General features: G+C 41.0%; 1 protein-coding gene across 1 annotated transcript; it reads left to right on the top strand.

The window, feature by feature from the left end:
• The first annotated feature begins 4,090 nt into the window (after positions 1 to 4,090).
• iqce (IQ motif containing E) lies at positions 4,091 to 17,378 on the top strand. The gene is made up of 21 exons (XM_008303246.1): positions 4,091 to 4,470; positions 4,954 to 4,995; positions 5,398 to 5,446; positions 5,540 to 5,689; positions 7,129 to 7,230; positions 7,484 to 7,554; positions 8,453 to 8,566; positions 8,640 to 8,690; positions 8,779 to 8,849; positions 8,934 to 9,006; positions 9,237 to 9,277; positions 10,881 to 11,032; positions 12,030 to 12,085; positions 12,195 to 12,424; positions 12,657 to 12,764; positions 13,176 to 13,455; positions 13,568 to 13,654; positions 14,212 to 14,339; positions 14,437 to 14,528; positions 16,005 to 16,103; positions 16,302 to 17,378. The coding sequence occupies exons 1-21, from the start codon at positions 4,399 to 4,401 to the stop codon at positions 16,424 to 16,426; spliced, it is 2,193 nt and encodes a 730-aa protein (XP_008301468.1). The 5' UTR covers positions 4,091 to 4,398; the 3' UTR covers positions 16,427 to 17,378.

Below are 17,378 nucleotides of genomic sequence, written 5' to 3'. Positions count from 1 at the left end.
GTAAAACATACAATACTCTATTTGGATGGTACACAGTGCTGGGGATGGGATTTGGTGCCTGTGAGGAGACAGTGGGGTTGGGTGGGACATGAGGACTGGGCCTGTGAATTAAAGGTGGAGGAGGGACTTTTGGGAAAAGCATGGCGCTCTGCTGGATGATTTACAGCTCAGACCACATCGCCCCCATCTGGGCATTCAGAGAAAAGCAGCAAACACTTGAATTCTAACTAAAATCTTAACAAATACAACAACCTCATCTCCACTTGACGAGGAGTGTTTTCAGGGATGTTCTGCCACAGACCTTGAGTTAAACACTGTCCTCTAGACTGGTGTTGGACATTAGGTGTCTACTGTTACTGTGTCCTGCCTGCCTGCACTTCTAGGATGGCAGTTAAGGAGAAAGTTCCCCACATGGATGAATAAACTAGCTCAACTTTCATGGGATACAGCTAATCATACAATATTTACTATTCAAAACTGATTGCCAGTTATGTTCTGCTGCACTCCACCACTGTTTGACAATAATATTATCAGCTGTAGGAAGTTTTTAACACAGTGGAGGCCCTTTCAACCTACATTTTGACTTATCACAGGATTAAAAGAAAGGATGGAATTAATAACATTAACAATAACTTGTTTCCATGAAGTGTCTGTGTAACTTGTGATAGCTAACCATCATTCTAAATAAGTGGACCTCCCCTGAGTGGAATAATGCCATCATGAATACAGCTCTTCTTTTCATGCTGTGACATGTCTGCTGTGTAAAAGGTCTATATTATGGCCTGTGAAACTTAGCTATCTAATTGAATTCTTTACATCAATGCTTTTAAATGATGAAAATCCTTATTTTGGTTATAATTTCAACCATTATTTTTTGAATTGCCCCTAGGGCAGGGGTGTCCAATCCTGGTCCTCGAGGGCCACAGTCCTGCATGTTTTAGTTGTTTCTCTCTTCCAACACACCTGATTCAAATGATCAGGATCGTTGTCAGGCTTCTGCAGAGCTTGATGATGAGCTGGTCATTTGAATCAAGTGTGTTGGAAGAGAGAAACAACTAAAACATGCAGGACTGTGGCCCTTGAGGACCAGGATTGGACACCCCTGCCCTAGGGGATAAATAAAGTTATTTGAATTAAATTGAATTTAGCTGGGATAGGCTCCAGCCCCTTACGACCCGAGTGAGGATTAAGCAGTGTATAGATGATGGATGGATGGATGAATTTGCAGATTTAGGAAAACATGCACTTCCACTTTGACACACTCTGGATGGCAGAAAGCTGCTTCTGCATGCAGCATTTTACACCACCGACACAGAAGAGTTTCCTTCCATGCACTGAGATGACTGGGATAAAAAGAGAACTTTATTATTGTGCAGATGAGCGCCTGAACGACAGTTTCATCTTTTGATGATTGTTTGAGGAGATCACTGAAAACGTTCCCAAAGGACTTCTGTTTGCTTAGATTTTAAAAGCCACACCAATGCACAAACCACATCCAAAATACATTTGAAACTGAACATTGCACAGCACATTTCCCCCATAATCAGGTGTTGATTTTGGCAGTGACCTAAGCGAGGTTTCACGTGTTGATTGGAGTGTTGTGTGCTCGCTCACACAGCTGATATGGTTGTTCTTCAGTAGGTGTTGACCTGAAGAACACACAGCTCGATGTTTTGACTGTTAGACAGCAATTCTAGCTATAGTATGCATGAAATAAAGGGGATTGTTGTTTAAAAAGCAGTGTGGTGTTTGCACAGTGATGTATACAGATAATATTTCTGGAAATAGTCAAAATAGATGATAGGTTTGTTTGAAAGAACCCAGACTAGTAAATGTCTCTGTCTAAAACATGATAACATCTCAGTTGGAGCATTAAGTGTGAATGTTAATGCTCTCTTCTTAGGAAGCTGACAACTGTCTATGTCTGCAATGATGCTGTTTGCCCTGAACAAAAGTATGTTGGTCTGTCTGGCCGTGCGGCTTTGGGGGTCCACCACCTGTACAAACAGTGTGAATGAGAATATGATACAGTAAGAAGAGGCCAGCTCCAGAGTTTGCAGGGAAAAGGAGAGTGTGAGGAGCAACGCGAAAGCACCGATGGGCAGTGTGCATAAATGAGCTGAAGAGTTTTACCTGTCTTTCTATTGATCCACATGTTCTGAATAAACCACCCAGCAAAACAATACAGACATTACCTGTGCTGATATCTTTTAATATCTAGGTAGAACCAGGTTTAAATAAAACATAATGCCTGTTTCTACATGTCAATAAGCTGATCTATAGGTCAGGATAATACCAGCGTGCAGGCAGACATTACATATGTTTCGGATATGTGTTCAGATCCTTTGCTTAAGTAGAAGTACTGCAACAACACTGCAATGTGAAAATACTCCATTACATGTAAAAGTTATGCATGAAAAATCCTACTTAAGGAAAAGTAAAGAAGTGTTAGAAGCAAAATGTAGACAAAGCATTAAAGTTAAATGACTTGTTTATTCTCTCTGGGATAAATGTGGTATCATTAATTATTCATAGTGAAGCATCAGTGTGTCAGCAGTGTGTCACTGTTGAGGCTGCTGTAAGTAGAGCTGCTTTCAACTGCGTTATATCCTGTTTTAAATACAGGGACAGCGGATCATTTTGAGATAATTAATGGGGGAAATAAATATGTTCTGATACACGTGTTTTCAGCTGTTGGACTTCTTTTCTAATCTTTCAGTTTGGATGTCATTGCTTCATTCTGACAGTGCGTTATATTTTTAAAAGCTTGTTGTGTTATTGAGTAAAATCATCATCGCACAAGTAACAAAAGCTGTCAAATAAATGGAGAGTAAAATAGGATATTTTACAATTGCAGAAAGTAGAAAAAGTTGAAACATTACAGTAAAATGCAAATACTGTAAAACTACTTAAGTATAGTGCTTGAGTACTTTTCATTCCTACTTTTTGACGGTATTATGCTGTTGTTTGTGAACTTTCAGGCTGAGCAAAAGAAGAAGCAGTGATGGAGAAAGAGATGAAAAAAAGGGAAATGCAGCATGAAAATGATTTCCAGTTAGAATAAAAAGGGCCGAAAAACAGAACATATACTTGGATGTGAAGAGTAGAACCTAGAAATTGTTGGTTTTTATGTGTGCAATCATTCTGTGTGTAAGTAAAATGCTATAACACATGAGTAACACATAAGGAATTTCCTGTAAAAGGATCAATAGAGTAGCTGTCCTATCCTAAGAGATCACATAAGGACTCTACCTGCAGATGAAACCCCTTTACATAGTGGACACTCTACATTCTAAAGTCATTCATTATATCTGTAAACTTATCTGCACCTACTTTGCACATCGTAGCACATTATCATTTGCACATTCTGTTCATTTGCACATTTCTGTATCTCTCTTGCATATTCTTGTAAATATTGTTGACTTTTCTTTCTATATTCTATTTTCTATATTTTTATCTTATTTTATTTTACCTTCATTTTGCACCCTACCCTTATATTCTGTGTTGTCTTTTTTGCTTTTGTTTACCCCTTTTGTTGAATATTCATGTTGCTGAGTTTCCCTCTGGGGATTAATAAAGTCAGTCTAACATGGAATGATGATTTCTGTGGTCAGAAGCTAACAAGCTGAGCAGAGATCACTGCATCAGCTTCCTCAGTCTCCTTTAGTTTTTCTCATGCTATTGGAGGGAAACATTTCGAGCCCCTCCTTTTAGCAGCACTCCAGCAATGGAGAGTCACAAAACTACGAGCTGCGAGTCCTGCGCTGCGGTGTAGATATTAGCTCCGTCAAGCTAAACAAAGCTAAACGGGTACAGCCAGGTTGTGTTTTCAAAATAAACCTCGTATTGAAAACTGCGCTGCCACACTCTTAAAATTCTGGGTGTATTTATTCCTATTTCAAAGCACGCTTGATTGAAATTATTTAATAAATTACGATGTATTGAATTCACTCTTATTTTATATGAGTTTGTGGTTGTTCAGATTTTATTGTGAAGGCGTGCTCGCACAACTTCCGATGTAGCTCTGACTTTTCCTCGCTAGCTTAACGCAGCTCATTAACAGCTGCCTGGTTGCTAGACGACTCAATCTGCAACACTGATATGAAAACAGTCACCTCTGCGCGGAAAGACGACAGCTTTTCAACGGATTTCAGGGAGCCATGGTTCCTGACAGTCCCTATCACCGCATGAAGGCCTCGTCATTTGGGAAATGTGTGTTGTTCCGGACGGGAATTTCGAGTTGTGGCAAAGCTAACGTCTCTTTTGTTGCCTCATGTTTTCACTACTAGCAAAGAGGGACAACCTGAAAGTGAGCTTTTTTGACCTGGAAACAATGAGAGAATTACACACGGGAAAAGTCGCAGTTTCCAACTTAACGTAACGTTTGCTTTAGCAGCTATGTTAAGTGCAAGTGCGAAGATATCTCTGGAGGCGAGTGATGTTCAGACGGATGAAGACTGTGAGGAGCTGGTGAGTGCTTCGCCTCCACTGTTTAGCCCCCCGAGTCTGTCAATTAATTGCCCTTTTAGGCGTCAATTTTCTTACTTAAAGCGTGTAAAGTTGGACTAATTGTGAACACCAAGCAGGGTTATAGTTTCTAGCAGCTGTTCCCAACACTTCCGCCGTGTGACTCCTTAACTGAAGTGATTTCTGTTTGTAATTCTCGTGTTGAGGGCATTTCAACCAAAGCTTCCTTGTTTTTCTACTGATTGAAGCATCTCACAAAGAAAATGAATCAGCAGAGGAAGATAAAACATTACTTTATGTAGGTAGTAAAGCCTATAGTAGGGCCTCATGGGGGTCATGCCCCCCAGGTTGGGAACCAATGATTCACACAAAGCTTCATTAAAAAAAAAAATATATATATATATATTATCTATCCTCCTGTTATACTCTTGACTATTTCTTTCTGACTTACACATAATTACTATTTTATTCCTGTGTCCTACCAAGGTTGAGGATGGCTTCTCTCTGCCTGCTGATATTTCAGATAAGGTAAACAAATTTACAACTAATTGTGAATCTTTCCTGTGGCAATATACATGTTGTTTATCTTTATACCTGTGTTTTTGTTTGTTTGTTTGTTTGTTTGTTTGGGATAATGTCTTTCTTCATGACTTCTGATAAATCAAAGTCTGTGTTACCGTATTTGACAGAAATGTATGCATGTTCCTGTTACTTCAGACCATTCTGTAAACACAAATATCTGCTGTGTTTGAGTAAATTAAACCCGAATTAACAAAGCAAGTTAAATTATTCTGTTTTGCTGGTGGTTTGCCTTCAGTTCAGACTAGAGCCTCCACGTGGGGGTGCCAAAAAATATCTGAATGCAAGAAAAAAAAAAGCTGTGAATACGCCTTTCCTCTGCTTTGACACTTTTTGTTTGTCCACCATCAGAGAACAAGGAGGAAAAAATCTTCTGGCAAACCCAAATCTTCTTCTCCAAGTAAGCCCGACTCAGCTGCTCTGCAGGAAATATTTGCAGACGCTGTAAGAAAACCCATTTGTACAAATTCCATATTTATTTATATACGTGCAGAGTCTCCGTACCTCTCCAGCCTGAATGTGAACCCCAGGAGAGCAACAGTGGGAGCCTGGAGGCTGCCGAGGGCCTCCCTGGGGGACAGCAGAGGGGACACTCCTGGGGAGACGGGCTCAGCTCGCCTCACGTCCCTCAGCAACGGCCATGGTAGGAGGCACCGTGAAAGTTAAGCTATGTGGACATTGTTTCTCTGCAGGAGGGAGCGCGCACAGTCAGCGGGTTTACGGTATTTTTTTTTTTGTCTTTGAGAACAGCTGCCTGCTGCTGGAAATAGGGCAGTCTGTGACGGGCTGTACGATGAAGGCAGAGAGCTAAAACAGAGCTTCGTTACTTCATCATTTGTTAAGTTAAAAGCATCATGCTTACTCATGGCTGGATGGTTTTGGGAAAATATCTAATTTCAAGTTTTCTGTCATTGCTCTTTACTTTGTGACAGTTTTTTTTTTTTAAGGTCAGTCTTCAGTTCAGTACTTACAGTGGAATAAAAGTTGATAGTAGTAATAATATGAACTACTAATGCTCCTTATTTTGCAGCTCTGTCTCAACTTTTTACTACATTCCATGTACAGTTCTTGCAGGGAAACTTGTTTGAAGTATGTGCAGGAAGGCGTTGCATATCTTTTATTCAGCATTCAGACAGATTTTGAAATCCACCTTTGTCACAGTGTTTATTGGCACCATGTCTTCCACAAGGTACGGCATTATGGTGTTGGTTAAATCACAGTTCCTTCGTGAACCCTGTTCATATGGAGTAACAGATGCAAACAACCCTAAAACAGTGGTTTGTTTACTGGACTGAGCGAGAGCATCACTGCTTTCATACATTTATCATGTAGCTGCCTGTGGTGCTTTTTTAAGTGCTGATAGTTTGCGGTGCCTGAGATGCGGTGACGACAGGTCTTGCGCAATACCTTCTTTTGTTGCAAATCTGTCTCTCCAAACGTGAAATCCTCCCACACTCCCACACCACTAAAGTGCTGATTTTCGTTAGCCTAAAATTGTCCAATGTTGTTTTTGACTCAAAAGAGGCCTTTTTTTTTTCCCCACCACAAAATGTAACATTTCCCTCGTGTTTATTGTCGGTGGGTATTTCCGTGCAGATGCCTTGGGCCTTTTCTATGGGTGAGCATGAATGTCACACAAGGGTAACGGCAGGACTTTGTGAAACGAGTGACGTGACAGTTTAAACCTTTAAACCCTGCCTTAGAAGTGCTGCGTACAATATATTCTAAACTGCAACATTTGCAGATTGCTCAGTTAATTGTTTCAATCTGTGATCTTGATTTGAAATCCATTATCTGTCCAGCTCTTTGCATACTAGTCATTATCTACAACAGTATGTCCTCAAAAGGTGTTAAAAGCATGAGTCAGATGGAGTATTGACTTGTGTTTGAGCATATCTGAATCGCTTCAGTACGACTTTTTTTAATCCTCTTATAGGCAAAAACATGCACACAGTAGAAGGATTAGCCTTTGTGATTACCAACAAAATGAAATACAATCTAATAGAGGTCTAAGAAGAGGTCATATAAAGTAATAAACTCATACATAAGCATTGAAAGTCTCTCTGCCTAACTCTTTTTCAGATGCATCCCAGACACTGAGATCAGACTGTGATGTCACATCGGAGCTTCTTAAGCAGACCTTGAGCATGAAGAAATACAAACATCTCCACTCAGCATCCAACGGTGAGAGAATGTGTGGGTGTGTCAGAATGAAAAAAAACTGAGTGAAGAAGAGTGAAGAGAGGCGAAGCTGAAGGTCAGATTTTGTGCTAAACAGCAATTTGCTGAGAGCAGGAGACGGTGGCAGAAAGATAAAGGGCTGGATGTGAGGGAGTGTGACATGACATCAGCACCATCAATTGTTTTCTTAACTGCAGGGTGAGAGCGTGGGTGCCTTTGTGCGTTTGTGTTCCATGTTGGTCCCTGTTCTTCGCAGGTTTTACGTTGGGCGCGGGCGACTTCAGAGACAAGGAGGACATGTATGACGAGATCATTCGCCTCAAGAAGGTAAAGAGTGACACAAGAGAAGTTGTGCATGTAGCTTGTTTTAGGAATGTGAAGGAGATTTTTCTTCTGAAAGGGCGCCGCACTTAGGTGTCGGTGTAACATGACGTGCACGTCTGTCGTCTGCTGAAATGGCCTTGATCAATTCCAGTGTGGTGTTCCGTAACAGGATTTTTATTCTAAAGCAAAAAGGAGAAGACATTTTTCTTTGCTAGAGCTTTTAGGATTTTTTTTTTTAGTTGCACTTTTTATACTCTAATCAGCCACAACATTAAAACCACTGATGGATGAAATGATTAATACTGTTAAGTGGAGGGATAAATCAGGTGGCAAGTTAGCAGTCAGTTCTTGAAGATGATGAGTTAGAAGCAGAAGAAGGGATCTGAGTAAAGGCGACTGGGTCAAAGCATCTCCAAAACCCCCAGTGTTGTATGGTGGTCCCTGTATGCAGTGGTTAGTGCCTCCTAAAAGTGTTTCAGGGAAGAACAACTAGTGAATAAGTGACAGGGTCAAGAATATCAAGTCTCATTCATTTGCATGTGGAGAACTGGTTGGCTCTTGTGGTCTAGTCTCACAAAAGAGCTACTGTAGCTCAAATTGCTGACATTCTTAGTGCTGGCCATGATGGAAAGCTGTCAGAGTACACACTGTGTCACATCTTGATACATGTTGGACTGCATCACTGTGAGCCGTCAGAGTGCCTACGCTGACCCATGTCCACCACTGAAATGTTCTACAATAGGCATGTGAGCCTCAGAACTGAACCATGGAGCAATGGAATAAGTTGTGCTTGTCTGATGAATCGTGTTTTCTTTAAGCTCATGTGTCCGTGTGTGTGTGTGTGAGATGGCAGCAGGATGCACTGTGGGAATTGATTAGTCACTTCTGCTGTTCTCTACAGAATCTTCAGGCACAGAAGTCTGACAACCAGCAAATGAAAGCCAAACTACGGCGCCTCGAGGAGGATAATGCTAAAAGAGAAAAGCAGATAGAAGAACTGTTGGATCCCACGAAGGTAAGACAGTAGGAATACCTGAGATCTTTGATTTGGATTATAGAGTTTGTAACAACGACATGCTTTCTTCCAGGGATCTGAATATACTCGCAGTTTGGTGGACAAGAAAAAAGAAGGGAGTGTGGTGAGTATGTTCAGTGTGTTGGTCGCATACCAGATAAAATTATAGGATGCATATCTAACAAGCTTATGAATGGATGCTGTCCATTAAGGTTCTCAATGGGCTGAAACAGAGAATCCTGAAGTTGGAGCAGCAGTGTAGAGAGAAAGAAAACGCCCTAAGGTAAAACATGATTCCACTTTCTGTAGGTCAATTTGCTTTATGTGTAGAACAGCATAAAGTTCAGGTTTTTCCCTTTTTTTTCAGTAAACTACAAAGTGAGCTGAGGACCACCAACCTGGAGGAGCTGAAGATCACAGTAGAAACCTACTTTGAAGAGGTACCATCTAGATTCAGAATGTCAGCTTGGTATTCTTATTACCTGAAAGCTTAATTAAATGTGTAATAACCTGAAACAACCATCAAAGAAATAAGAAAACGAAGCTGCAAGTGTTCTTAGACTGTCTGTGTCTCTGCTGCTGTGATAGAACGTATTATGATCACATCTAGTTTGGTTGCAGAGTGTGAAAAGGAAATGTGTACAGTTTGTTTGTGTGCTTCATCTTTCAGATCCAGAGACTGAGGATTCTTCTAGAAGCGGCAGAGAAAAGGTATGAATGTCTAAAACACACGGGGCATCTGACATGGGCCTCACTTTCATGGAGATGTGATCATGGGCCTCTATCTCACATTAAGTTTGGATAAGGTTATCACTGAAGGTTATGTCTTTTAAACTTACACTCCAGTGTCCGTAATCTGAAATATTAAAGTAAAGGTTACCACAGTCATAATCTCAAATCCATACGTTTTAGACAACTACACAGCTTTTGTAATTTTGCCTCTGTACACTACCACGATAGATTTTAAATAAAGCAATGGAGATTGATTGAAGTGTTGATGTATCTTTAAATAAACAGAAATAATACATTAACCTTTCCAGAATTGCACCCATTTTTACATCAGTAGTCCCTCCATTTTCACAGGCTCTGTACCCTCAATCTGTGGTTCAGATAGTTGTCGATGGAAGTGAAAGAGTCTGAAAAAAACGAAACAGGACCTCTCAGAGAGAGCAGAAACTTTAGGAGTCCAGATCAACAGTTTCATACATTCTTGAAAAGAAGGAATGCACTGCGAGCTCAGAAAGACCGAAAGGCCTGGAAGACAACTAAATATGATGACCACAGAATTCTTTTCTTGGCAAAGAAAAGGCCCTTAAGAACGTCCAGCCAAATCAAGAACACTCTCGAGGAGGTAAGAGTATCATAGCAAAGTCTCCTATCAAGAACTGTCTTCATGGATGTAAATACAGAGGGTTTACTTTAAGAAGAACAGCAGATTGGACTTTACTAAAAAACATCTAAAAAAAAAAAAAAGTACTGCCCAGTGCTGGAACAAGATTCTTTGGACACATGAATATGAGATGAATTTGTACCAGAATGATGGGAAGAGACGAGTACTTAGATAGAAAGGAAGGCCTCATGATCCTGTAAAACATGACACAGGCATGTATGGCTACAAATGCAACTGGATCACTGGAGTTTATTGATAATGTGACTGTTGATAGAAGTAGCAGGAGGCTCTCTGAAGTGTATAGAGTTATAGAATACTTTCTGTTCAGATTTAGTCAAATGCTGCAAAACTGATAGGACAGCGCTTGACAGTAAAGATGGATAATGACCCAAAACATACTGTGAAGCAAACGAGGAGCAGATAGTGGCGAAGAAATGGAATGTTATCAAATGGCTGAGTCAGTCACCTGACCTCAACCCAACCGAGCTGCTTTTCACTTACTGAAGACAAAACTGAAGACAGAAACACCCACAAACAAGCAGCAGCTGCAGTAATAGCCTGGGAACGCATCCCAGGGGAGGAATCACTACATTCGGTGAAGTCCAGGCACCGACTGCGTAGGGTTTGCTTCCAAGTAATAAAAATGAGCCCTATATTTGTAATAATGCGGATTATCTGTTTTCCCTGTGAGAATAGAGGGACTGTGTAAAAAAAATGACCGTAATTCCTAAACGATGAATGCTACATTTCTTGTTAAACCTTGATTTCAAGCTAGAGGTCTACACTTTAATCACACCTTGATCGCTTTATTTCAAATCTACTGTGATGGCGTCAAAAGAAAGGGTTGCAAGATTTGTGCTGAATGTTAAAAACACTGTCATCCCTGCATTCAGCCGTCCTCTCCCTCTCTGTGTCTGTCTGCAGCAGTCGAGCAGAGAGCAAATGCTCTCAGCGGCAGCAGAAAGCTTTAAGCTCCACCGTTCATCGTCTGTCTGAGAACCTGAAGCAGCTCCAACAGGAGAACGCGGCGCTCAGAGAAGAACTCAACACTGACAGTCCTGCTGGGGGAATTAAAGGTCTTAAGTCACACATCACCACATTTCAGTCTCGGTGCTAATTGAACCGACAAGATCCCCTTCCTCGTTTCGTTCTTTCCCCTGGTCTGTTGTGCATAAAAAGTGTTGTGATCAGAGTGTGTTATCATGCAGCTGGAGTCACTGGATGCATCTAGTTAGTGTTTTATTATTTTATCTGTTTATTGTTTTATCCTTTTATATTTTATTTTTATCTGAGTTTCTGATTTGTGTGCGTACTTTTTTTTTTTTCCTTGGCTGCATTGTAAATGAGGTCTTCACACCTCAATGTACTCTGAGTTACCGTTAGGGTTGAATACATGAATAAACAATATTGTAATGGGTGAACAACTTCCTAAGCTAGAATCACTTTAAAATGAACTCTTCATATTGGATATTTCCCTGTTTTTATTCTGCAAAAAAATGCAACTGTATTGGGAATCAGACTAATATTAATATATTGGAAAAAGGAAAAAGAAGTATCCCATCAATTCCATGCAGCAATGAAACAGCAGGTTTTTAAAATCTGAGGAAAAAATCTCGAGCTAATTACGATATTAGAGATGGGCGAACTACCTCGATGTAATTAGAGTTAAGCTCTTCCCTAATCCCGTTAATCGTGTTAATCTCTTCTTCTAACACTGTGGTATCAACTATTCATCACTTCCTAATTAATCTTTACTACCTTTTTATTTGTGCCCAAATATGCCCTGAAATGTTCCAGTTTTTGGTGGGAATGGATTAGTGGTGCATAAATAACAGGGCAGAACAGTGATTACAGTACAGTAGTGATTTATATTCCTAAATACAAAAGCAGCTGCCAATAATTATACTTAAAAAAAAAAAAAAGTATGTTTTGAAACAGTTCCACAAGTTGAAGCAACACAATGAGTCAAGTCCTGTAAAAGCAAGTCCATCGATTGTAACAACACTGCGGCGTTATCTTCTGTACTCTAATGCTCATGAAAGTATTCTGTCTGTGTGTGATTATGTCTCCTAGGTTACAGGGAGTGGAGTAAACAGAGACTGTTGAGAAGGCTGTTGGAAGTGGAGAAGGTGAGAAGAAACTTTAACTAGTTTGTTATGCAAACACGTGCAGTCGTCTGTGTCAGATGGTCTGTTTAGAAAACTTCATCACAGAAGGACTCCTCTCTCCTCCAATCAGAGGCTGGAGGACAGCAGAAGACACGCCCAGTCAGCAAAGAGCGGCAGCCGATTGGATCAGGAGGTCCAGGCCACGCTGGCTGAGATTCCAGGGTTTACCATGGCAACAGAGGCAGTGGTCTCTGTGGGAACAGTCACTGAGGAAGAGGAGGAGGTTTCACATGTGAGGGAACGTCTCGGCCAATTGGAGAAGGAGAGGGCGGAGCTTCAAGAGACGCTGTCAAGGAAAGAGTGAGTGAGCAGCATCCTGAGAGCACTCAGGACGCTTTAAGTGTATCTATCTTGGCAAACCACTATTAATGTAAATTATATAAATCAATGATACAAACCTGGGGGAGAATAAATTGCACTGGACTGTGAATGGAGCTGCACCGCATTATTCCACCAGTGACAGCAACATATAAGCATAAAGCCACTGAGTTTTGTTCTTGAAACTGAGTCCGTCTTCTGTTTTTGTTTTCAGCGATGAACTGGAACAGTTAAGGACAGAAAGAGAAGAGCTGGAGAAAGAGACAAAACGATGGAAAGCTGAACAGGAAAATCAAACTGACAATGAGAGACAGCAGCATAAGTATGTTTTTAAATGTTCTAGAGTTGACAAAATGACACATATTAGACTCAACATGCCCTAACATATAACCTGTCTGTACTGAGGCTAAATGTGAGAATTATTTATGAGATTATTTGTGCCTGTTATTTAAGTTATTATGCCGTTTTATAAATAATGGTTACATACATAACAGTGTGAGTGACTGTGTAATCAGTGATATAGATGAAGTTCGCTTTCACAGACTAGCCTCAACTCTGAAGCACAGCAGCTGAAAGGATTTACTTCTACAGTTTGTTCAACTTTCATCAGCTACTGTCATTGTCAAAAATTAAATTTGACCTCATAATTAGGTAGCAAAATAGGTTCCCTCTCAAAAACAAATCCAAACAGACTGTTTGTATTATGCTTTTGTGTCTGTTTGTGTTTTTGCAGACAGGAGTTGGAGCAGTTGTGGGCGAGAATCCAAACTCTGGAGGAGGACAGAACCAAATCTGCACAGGCCGATGAGCTCTCCCACTCTCTTTCCCCCTCAGTGGCAGAGAGTCAGGAGGACACTCAGGGCAGAGCGGGTCTGGACGAGGGAGAGAAGAGGGACACTGGATGTAAAGACAAGGAGGCGGAAGGAGATGAATTATGTACTGAAGCCGAGACCAAAGAAAGAGAGAAAGCAGCGTTGATCATTCAGACAAACTGGAGGGAGCACAGGAATAGGGTATGTAACATTTAGCAGTTATGTAAAGGAAGCTATTGATGTGTCAGAGCATTATTATGTAAAAAAAAAAGTCCAGACAGCCCAGATTTTCTTTTTCTCCAACTCTCTTTAGGACATTGTGATGTTGCAGGCAGCGTTAAGAGGCCATCTCCTCAGAGAGTCACAGCTCAAAGACCTGCTCAAAGACGTGCAGAAGAAGGTTTTACCCACAAAACACCTCAAACACTCACACTCTAATCAATCTATGTCTGTAAAGCAGCAAGAATCCTTTTCCTCCGTCATATTCAAGTATCAATATCACAGGAACGTTTTCGACTACATTACTGGCCACTGTAATGCACAAAATCAGTGCTGCTGTTGGCGTAAACTATTCTTCCAACTTTCTCCAGTATGTACTTCGGGGTTAGTTTTTCAAGCATAATTCGTCCTTTCAGCAATTTTATGGAGTGTTTTCAAAGACTGCAACTTAATTTCTTAAGTCCTGTGAATAGATCAAAAGACATGTAAATATAGTTTAAATCAGACACTGCATGTATACCTTTGTGTAAGCTTTGGGAGATCATTGCAGGCAGTATTGTCATAAAATAAAGCAGAGATGCAGCTAACTTAAATACCCACTAGATGGCTCTAAAATGCAATCCCCCTCTGTCTCACCAAACATATGTTTTTTTTTTTTGTCTCTGTCTCACCCACTGAATCTCCCTCGTCCTTCCTCTACTCCCCCTTGTTCCGTCTCTCCCTCATCTCCTGTTTCAGGCTGTAGACTCCTCAAACTGCAGCGACGCAGCTTCCTCCATTGGTGGAGAGCTGGATGTGGTTGCCTTGACGATGATACAGGCTGCATTCAGGGGACATCTGGCTCGTTGTAGTCTCGCAATAGAGAGGTGACTCATTTATACAGACCATTTAGGACAAAAGCAGATGCAGTCGATATTCAAGACGTTTTGCGGAATCACGTGTGTGTGTGTGTTTGTGCATTAGCTCAGGGTTCTCCGTGCCTTCTTCGATGGAAAGCAATGCGCCCACGCTGGCGCCAAGACGAGCTCGCTTAGCGCACACACGCGGCAGAACAGGTGAGGTTCACACAGTTCTTTTGTTGCGTGCACCAACAAACTCACAGAACAAAGCAAAAACTAACAAAAGATGATTCAGACAGGTGTATAGCATCTCCTCCAAAGAAACTTACACAAGAAAAAACTGTCATCTGTATCTTGTATTAAAGTTAGACTAAATTTTAATGCTACTTGCCTCAGCTCTTATTTCAACTATTCCACTCACAAGTAGTACAAATGTATTTATTGCCTCTCAGCTATATTGCGTATTTGTGACTTTCCCCTTACAGTCATCATCTTCAGCGTGGGGCAGCTTGTTTTGGTAGAAGATATTAAACTCTTCACACTAGAAAGACATGCAGCTTTTACAGGAAACACTCCATTGATAGAACCACTCAGCCAGTCAGGGCTCAGGCTGGATATTTATTTATTTATTTAGCTTTTTTGTGTAGTAGGAATGACATGCAGCAAATGTTCCCCAGCTGGGAATTGAACCAGAGACTCAGGTGGTGTGTGCCTTAACCACTCGCTGATCAGGTCGCCTCAGCGTTAATATATGTTGATTCATTTGACACCGTGGCATCGTCTTGAGCCCAGAATCACTCACCACTTCTCCCCAGACACTTTGATGAGTAGTGATGGATTTAAAGTTAGAGTTCTGACATATTGCCATTTGTAGTATCATTTTTAAAAATCAAGCTTCAGTTCACTGTGTAGATAGATTTACAACATGATAGATCGTCAGCACATGAGACACCATCAAAAGTAGAGAACAGCATTTGTAAAATGAACTCTTGTATCCGGCACACACATAATGAGACTGGGCAGCTGGACCACAGTGTGCATGCCTGAACCACGGGGTATACATTGATCAATGAGCAATCCTTAACAACGTCTGAAAGTTTCAACCTGCTCAAAATGCATAAAATTTAATTCCAGCATTAGTCTCATTATTAAACAGCCACACCTTGTATGTCCCAAGCTGTAACCTTTGCGATTTGCAGATTGTGCTGTTTTAAATTGTGATTTTTGTTTGAAAACGAGACCTCTGCTAAGCTGCTACCTGACCAACATGACCCTGAGGCTCCACTGCCTTCCCCATCACTTCAGCTTTGAGCAGGTCGACAGCATATGGGTGCACAGAGCAGAACAACAATGTCAGCGTTTTTTTTTTTTCTCCCTCCCCTGCACGCTCTTAAGGCTGCCCCTGCATTTGATGTGAAGTGTGGGCTTCACTGAGAGACTTTGGACTGCACCATCTTGAGAATATTAAGGACTTTTGCAAGAAGACATGGGTTCATAACAGTAGTTTGGTCTTTACTTTACAGGATTTACTTTAACTTGAGTGTTAGAAGCTGCAACTTAAGCACAATGTGGCAAAAGTCCATATATTTAAATACATCCTGTTAAAAGTACCGCATCATCTGTACAAGTTGGTGAGGGTGTGTCTGAATTGTGCCTCAATGACCGGTATCTCTGCGGTGTTTTCTTGGCAAGCTGCTGCATCCCTCAGTAATGATGGCGAAAAGGAGGATGTCCAAGAAGACCTCTGGCCTGTCTCTGGAACTCACAGCCCCACGATGGCACCTGCAAAAGGTTTGAGAAAGAGAGCACCCATCGGTTTCTGTTTGACCGTGTTAATAGCACACGCAGGTTTCTGTAAGCAACCATTTTTAGCATGCGTGGGTGTCTTTGTGTGTTCTTTGGTGCCCTTTAGGGTTAAATTGACCCAAATAAAGTGATTCCAGTGGAGTGAGTCAACACAGCTGAACATGCACTGTATGTCTCCTGCAGCCCAGACGGAGCCTCGTTGCGCAGCAGAGTTCGGTGGAGCCGCTGCGGTTGAGTCTGACGATTCTGACGACATCATCGTGTCTCCGTCACGTCCTCTGAGAAGCAGAGAAGTCTTAATCTTATAGACCTTCTGGGTTGTGTGTGTTGGTGTGTGTGACAGTATGAAAGTGTAGCTGGGAAGAATTTCTATTCCGAGCCTGTATTTCAGAGGCTTGCAAATACCGTACACACCAAATCATTATGTTTGAGTTCTTACCGAACCCGCAAACGATAGCTGGGATGTTCTGAGATTATTCAAAACAAATACGAACACACAAATTTTGCTGTGTAAGAGCTTTTCCCACACTAATTGCCTGAATATTCTAAGAATCTTTTGTGACGTGGGGATGAGTTGAACATAAGCCCACATTTTGATCATGCTCTTCTTAGAATAAACTACAATATGCCCATGTGTCAGTTGACGTAAGGCTATAAGATATTCTTGGCTAGCGGATAGCTCGTGAACATAAAATGAGCATCCCCTTTCATTTGAATCTGTTATTCATGAGCCAAATAGCCCTGTTTAATTAGTCTTATTTATTCTCAGTGGTTGTTTTGTTTGCCAAAGTGCCTACTGCATAAAGTTAGGGTAATAACTGTATTTTAACCTGAATAGCCCCAGTGGGCCACATCACTGTAAATTCCTCTTTCACAGGCTAAAATAATTCATGAGTCATATTTTGACATGGCTGATTTGTAACACACAAAGTCAGCACACTAGTATATCATGTATGCTTAATAAATTATGGCTGATTCTGAGGTATGATTGAGGGATGATTCTCAACTGATGCACTATTGAGCCAAACTGTGAATAAATTATAGATCAGTCTGCTGCAGTACGAAACAGTCAGCGCAGTGGAGGAAACACAGGGAGTATGTCTGATGCCAGTAATACTTGTGCTTTAAAGTAGACTAATGATCACCTTTAAGGAGGTCGACAAAAACAACGTTTAAGTGCAGTTTTCTCCACGTCGTGTGTGTAACTCAATTTCTGAGACACTCAATAAAATGCTGTTTTTTTTATAATGAAAACTCAAA

The sequence above is a fragment of the Stegastes partitus genome, unplaced genomic scaffold (assembly GCF_000690725.1).
Source record: "Stegastes partitus isolate 25-593 unplaced genomic scaffold, Stegastes_partitus-1.0.2 Scaffold1964, whole genome shotgun sequence".
Taxonomy (NCBI): domain Eukaryota; kingdom Metazoa; phylum Chordata; class Actinopteri; family Pomacentridae; genus Stegastes; species Stegastes partitus.
The sequence above is the reverse complement of the archived record's forward strand: the minus strand, read 5'-3'. Positions and strand labels throughout refer to the sequence as shown.

Excerpts from the sequence above, each read along its gene's own strand:
- iqce (XM_008303246.1), top strand. The coding sequence starts at position 4,399 with ATGTTAAGTGCAAGTGCGAAGATATCTCTGGAGGCGAGTGATGTTCAG. Across the intron at positions 12,765-13,175 it reads AATGAGAGACAGCAGCATAA|ACAGGAGTTGGAGCAGTTGT; the intron begins GTATGTTTTTAA and ends GTGTTTTTGCAG. Across the intron at positions 14,340-14,436 it reads TGTAGTCTCGCAATAGAGAG|CTCAGGGTTCTCCGTGCCTT; the intron begins GTGACTCATTTA and ends TTTGTGCATTAG.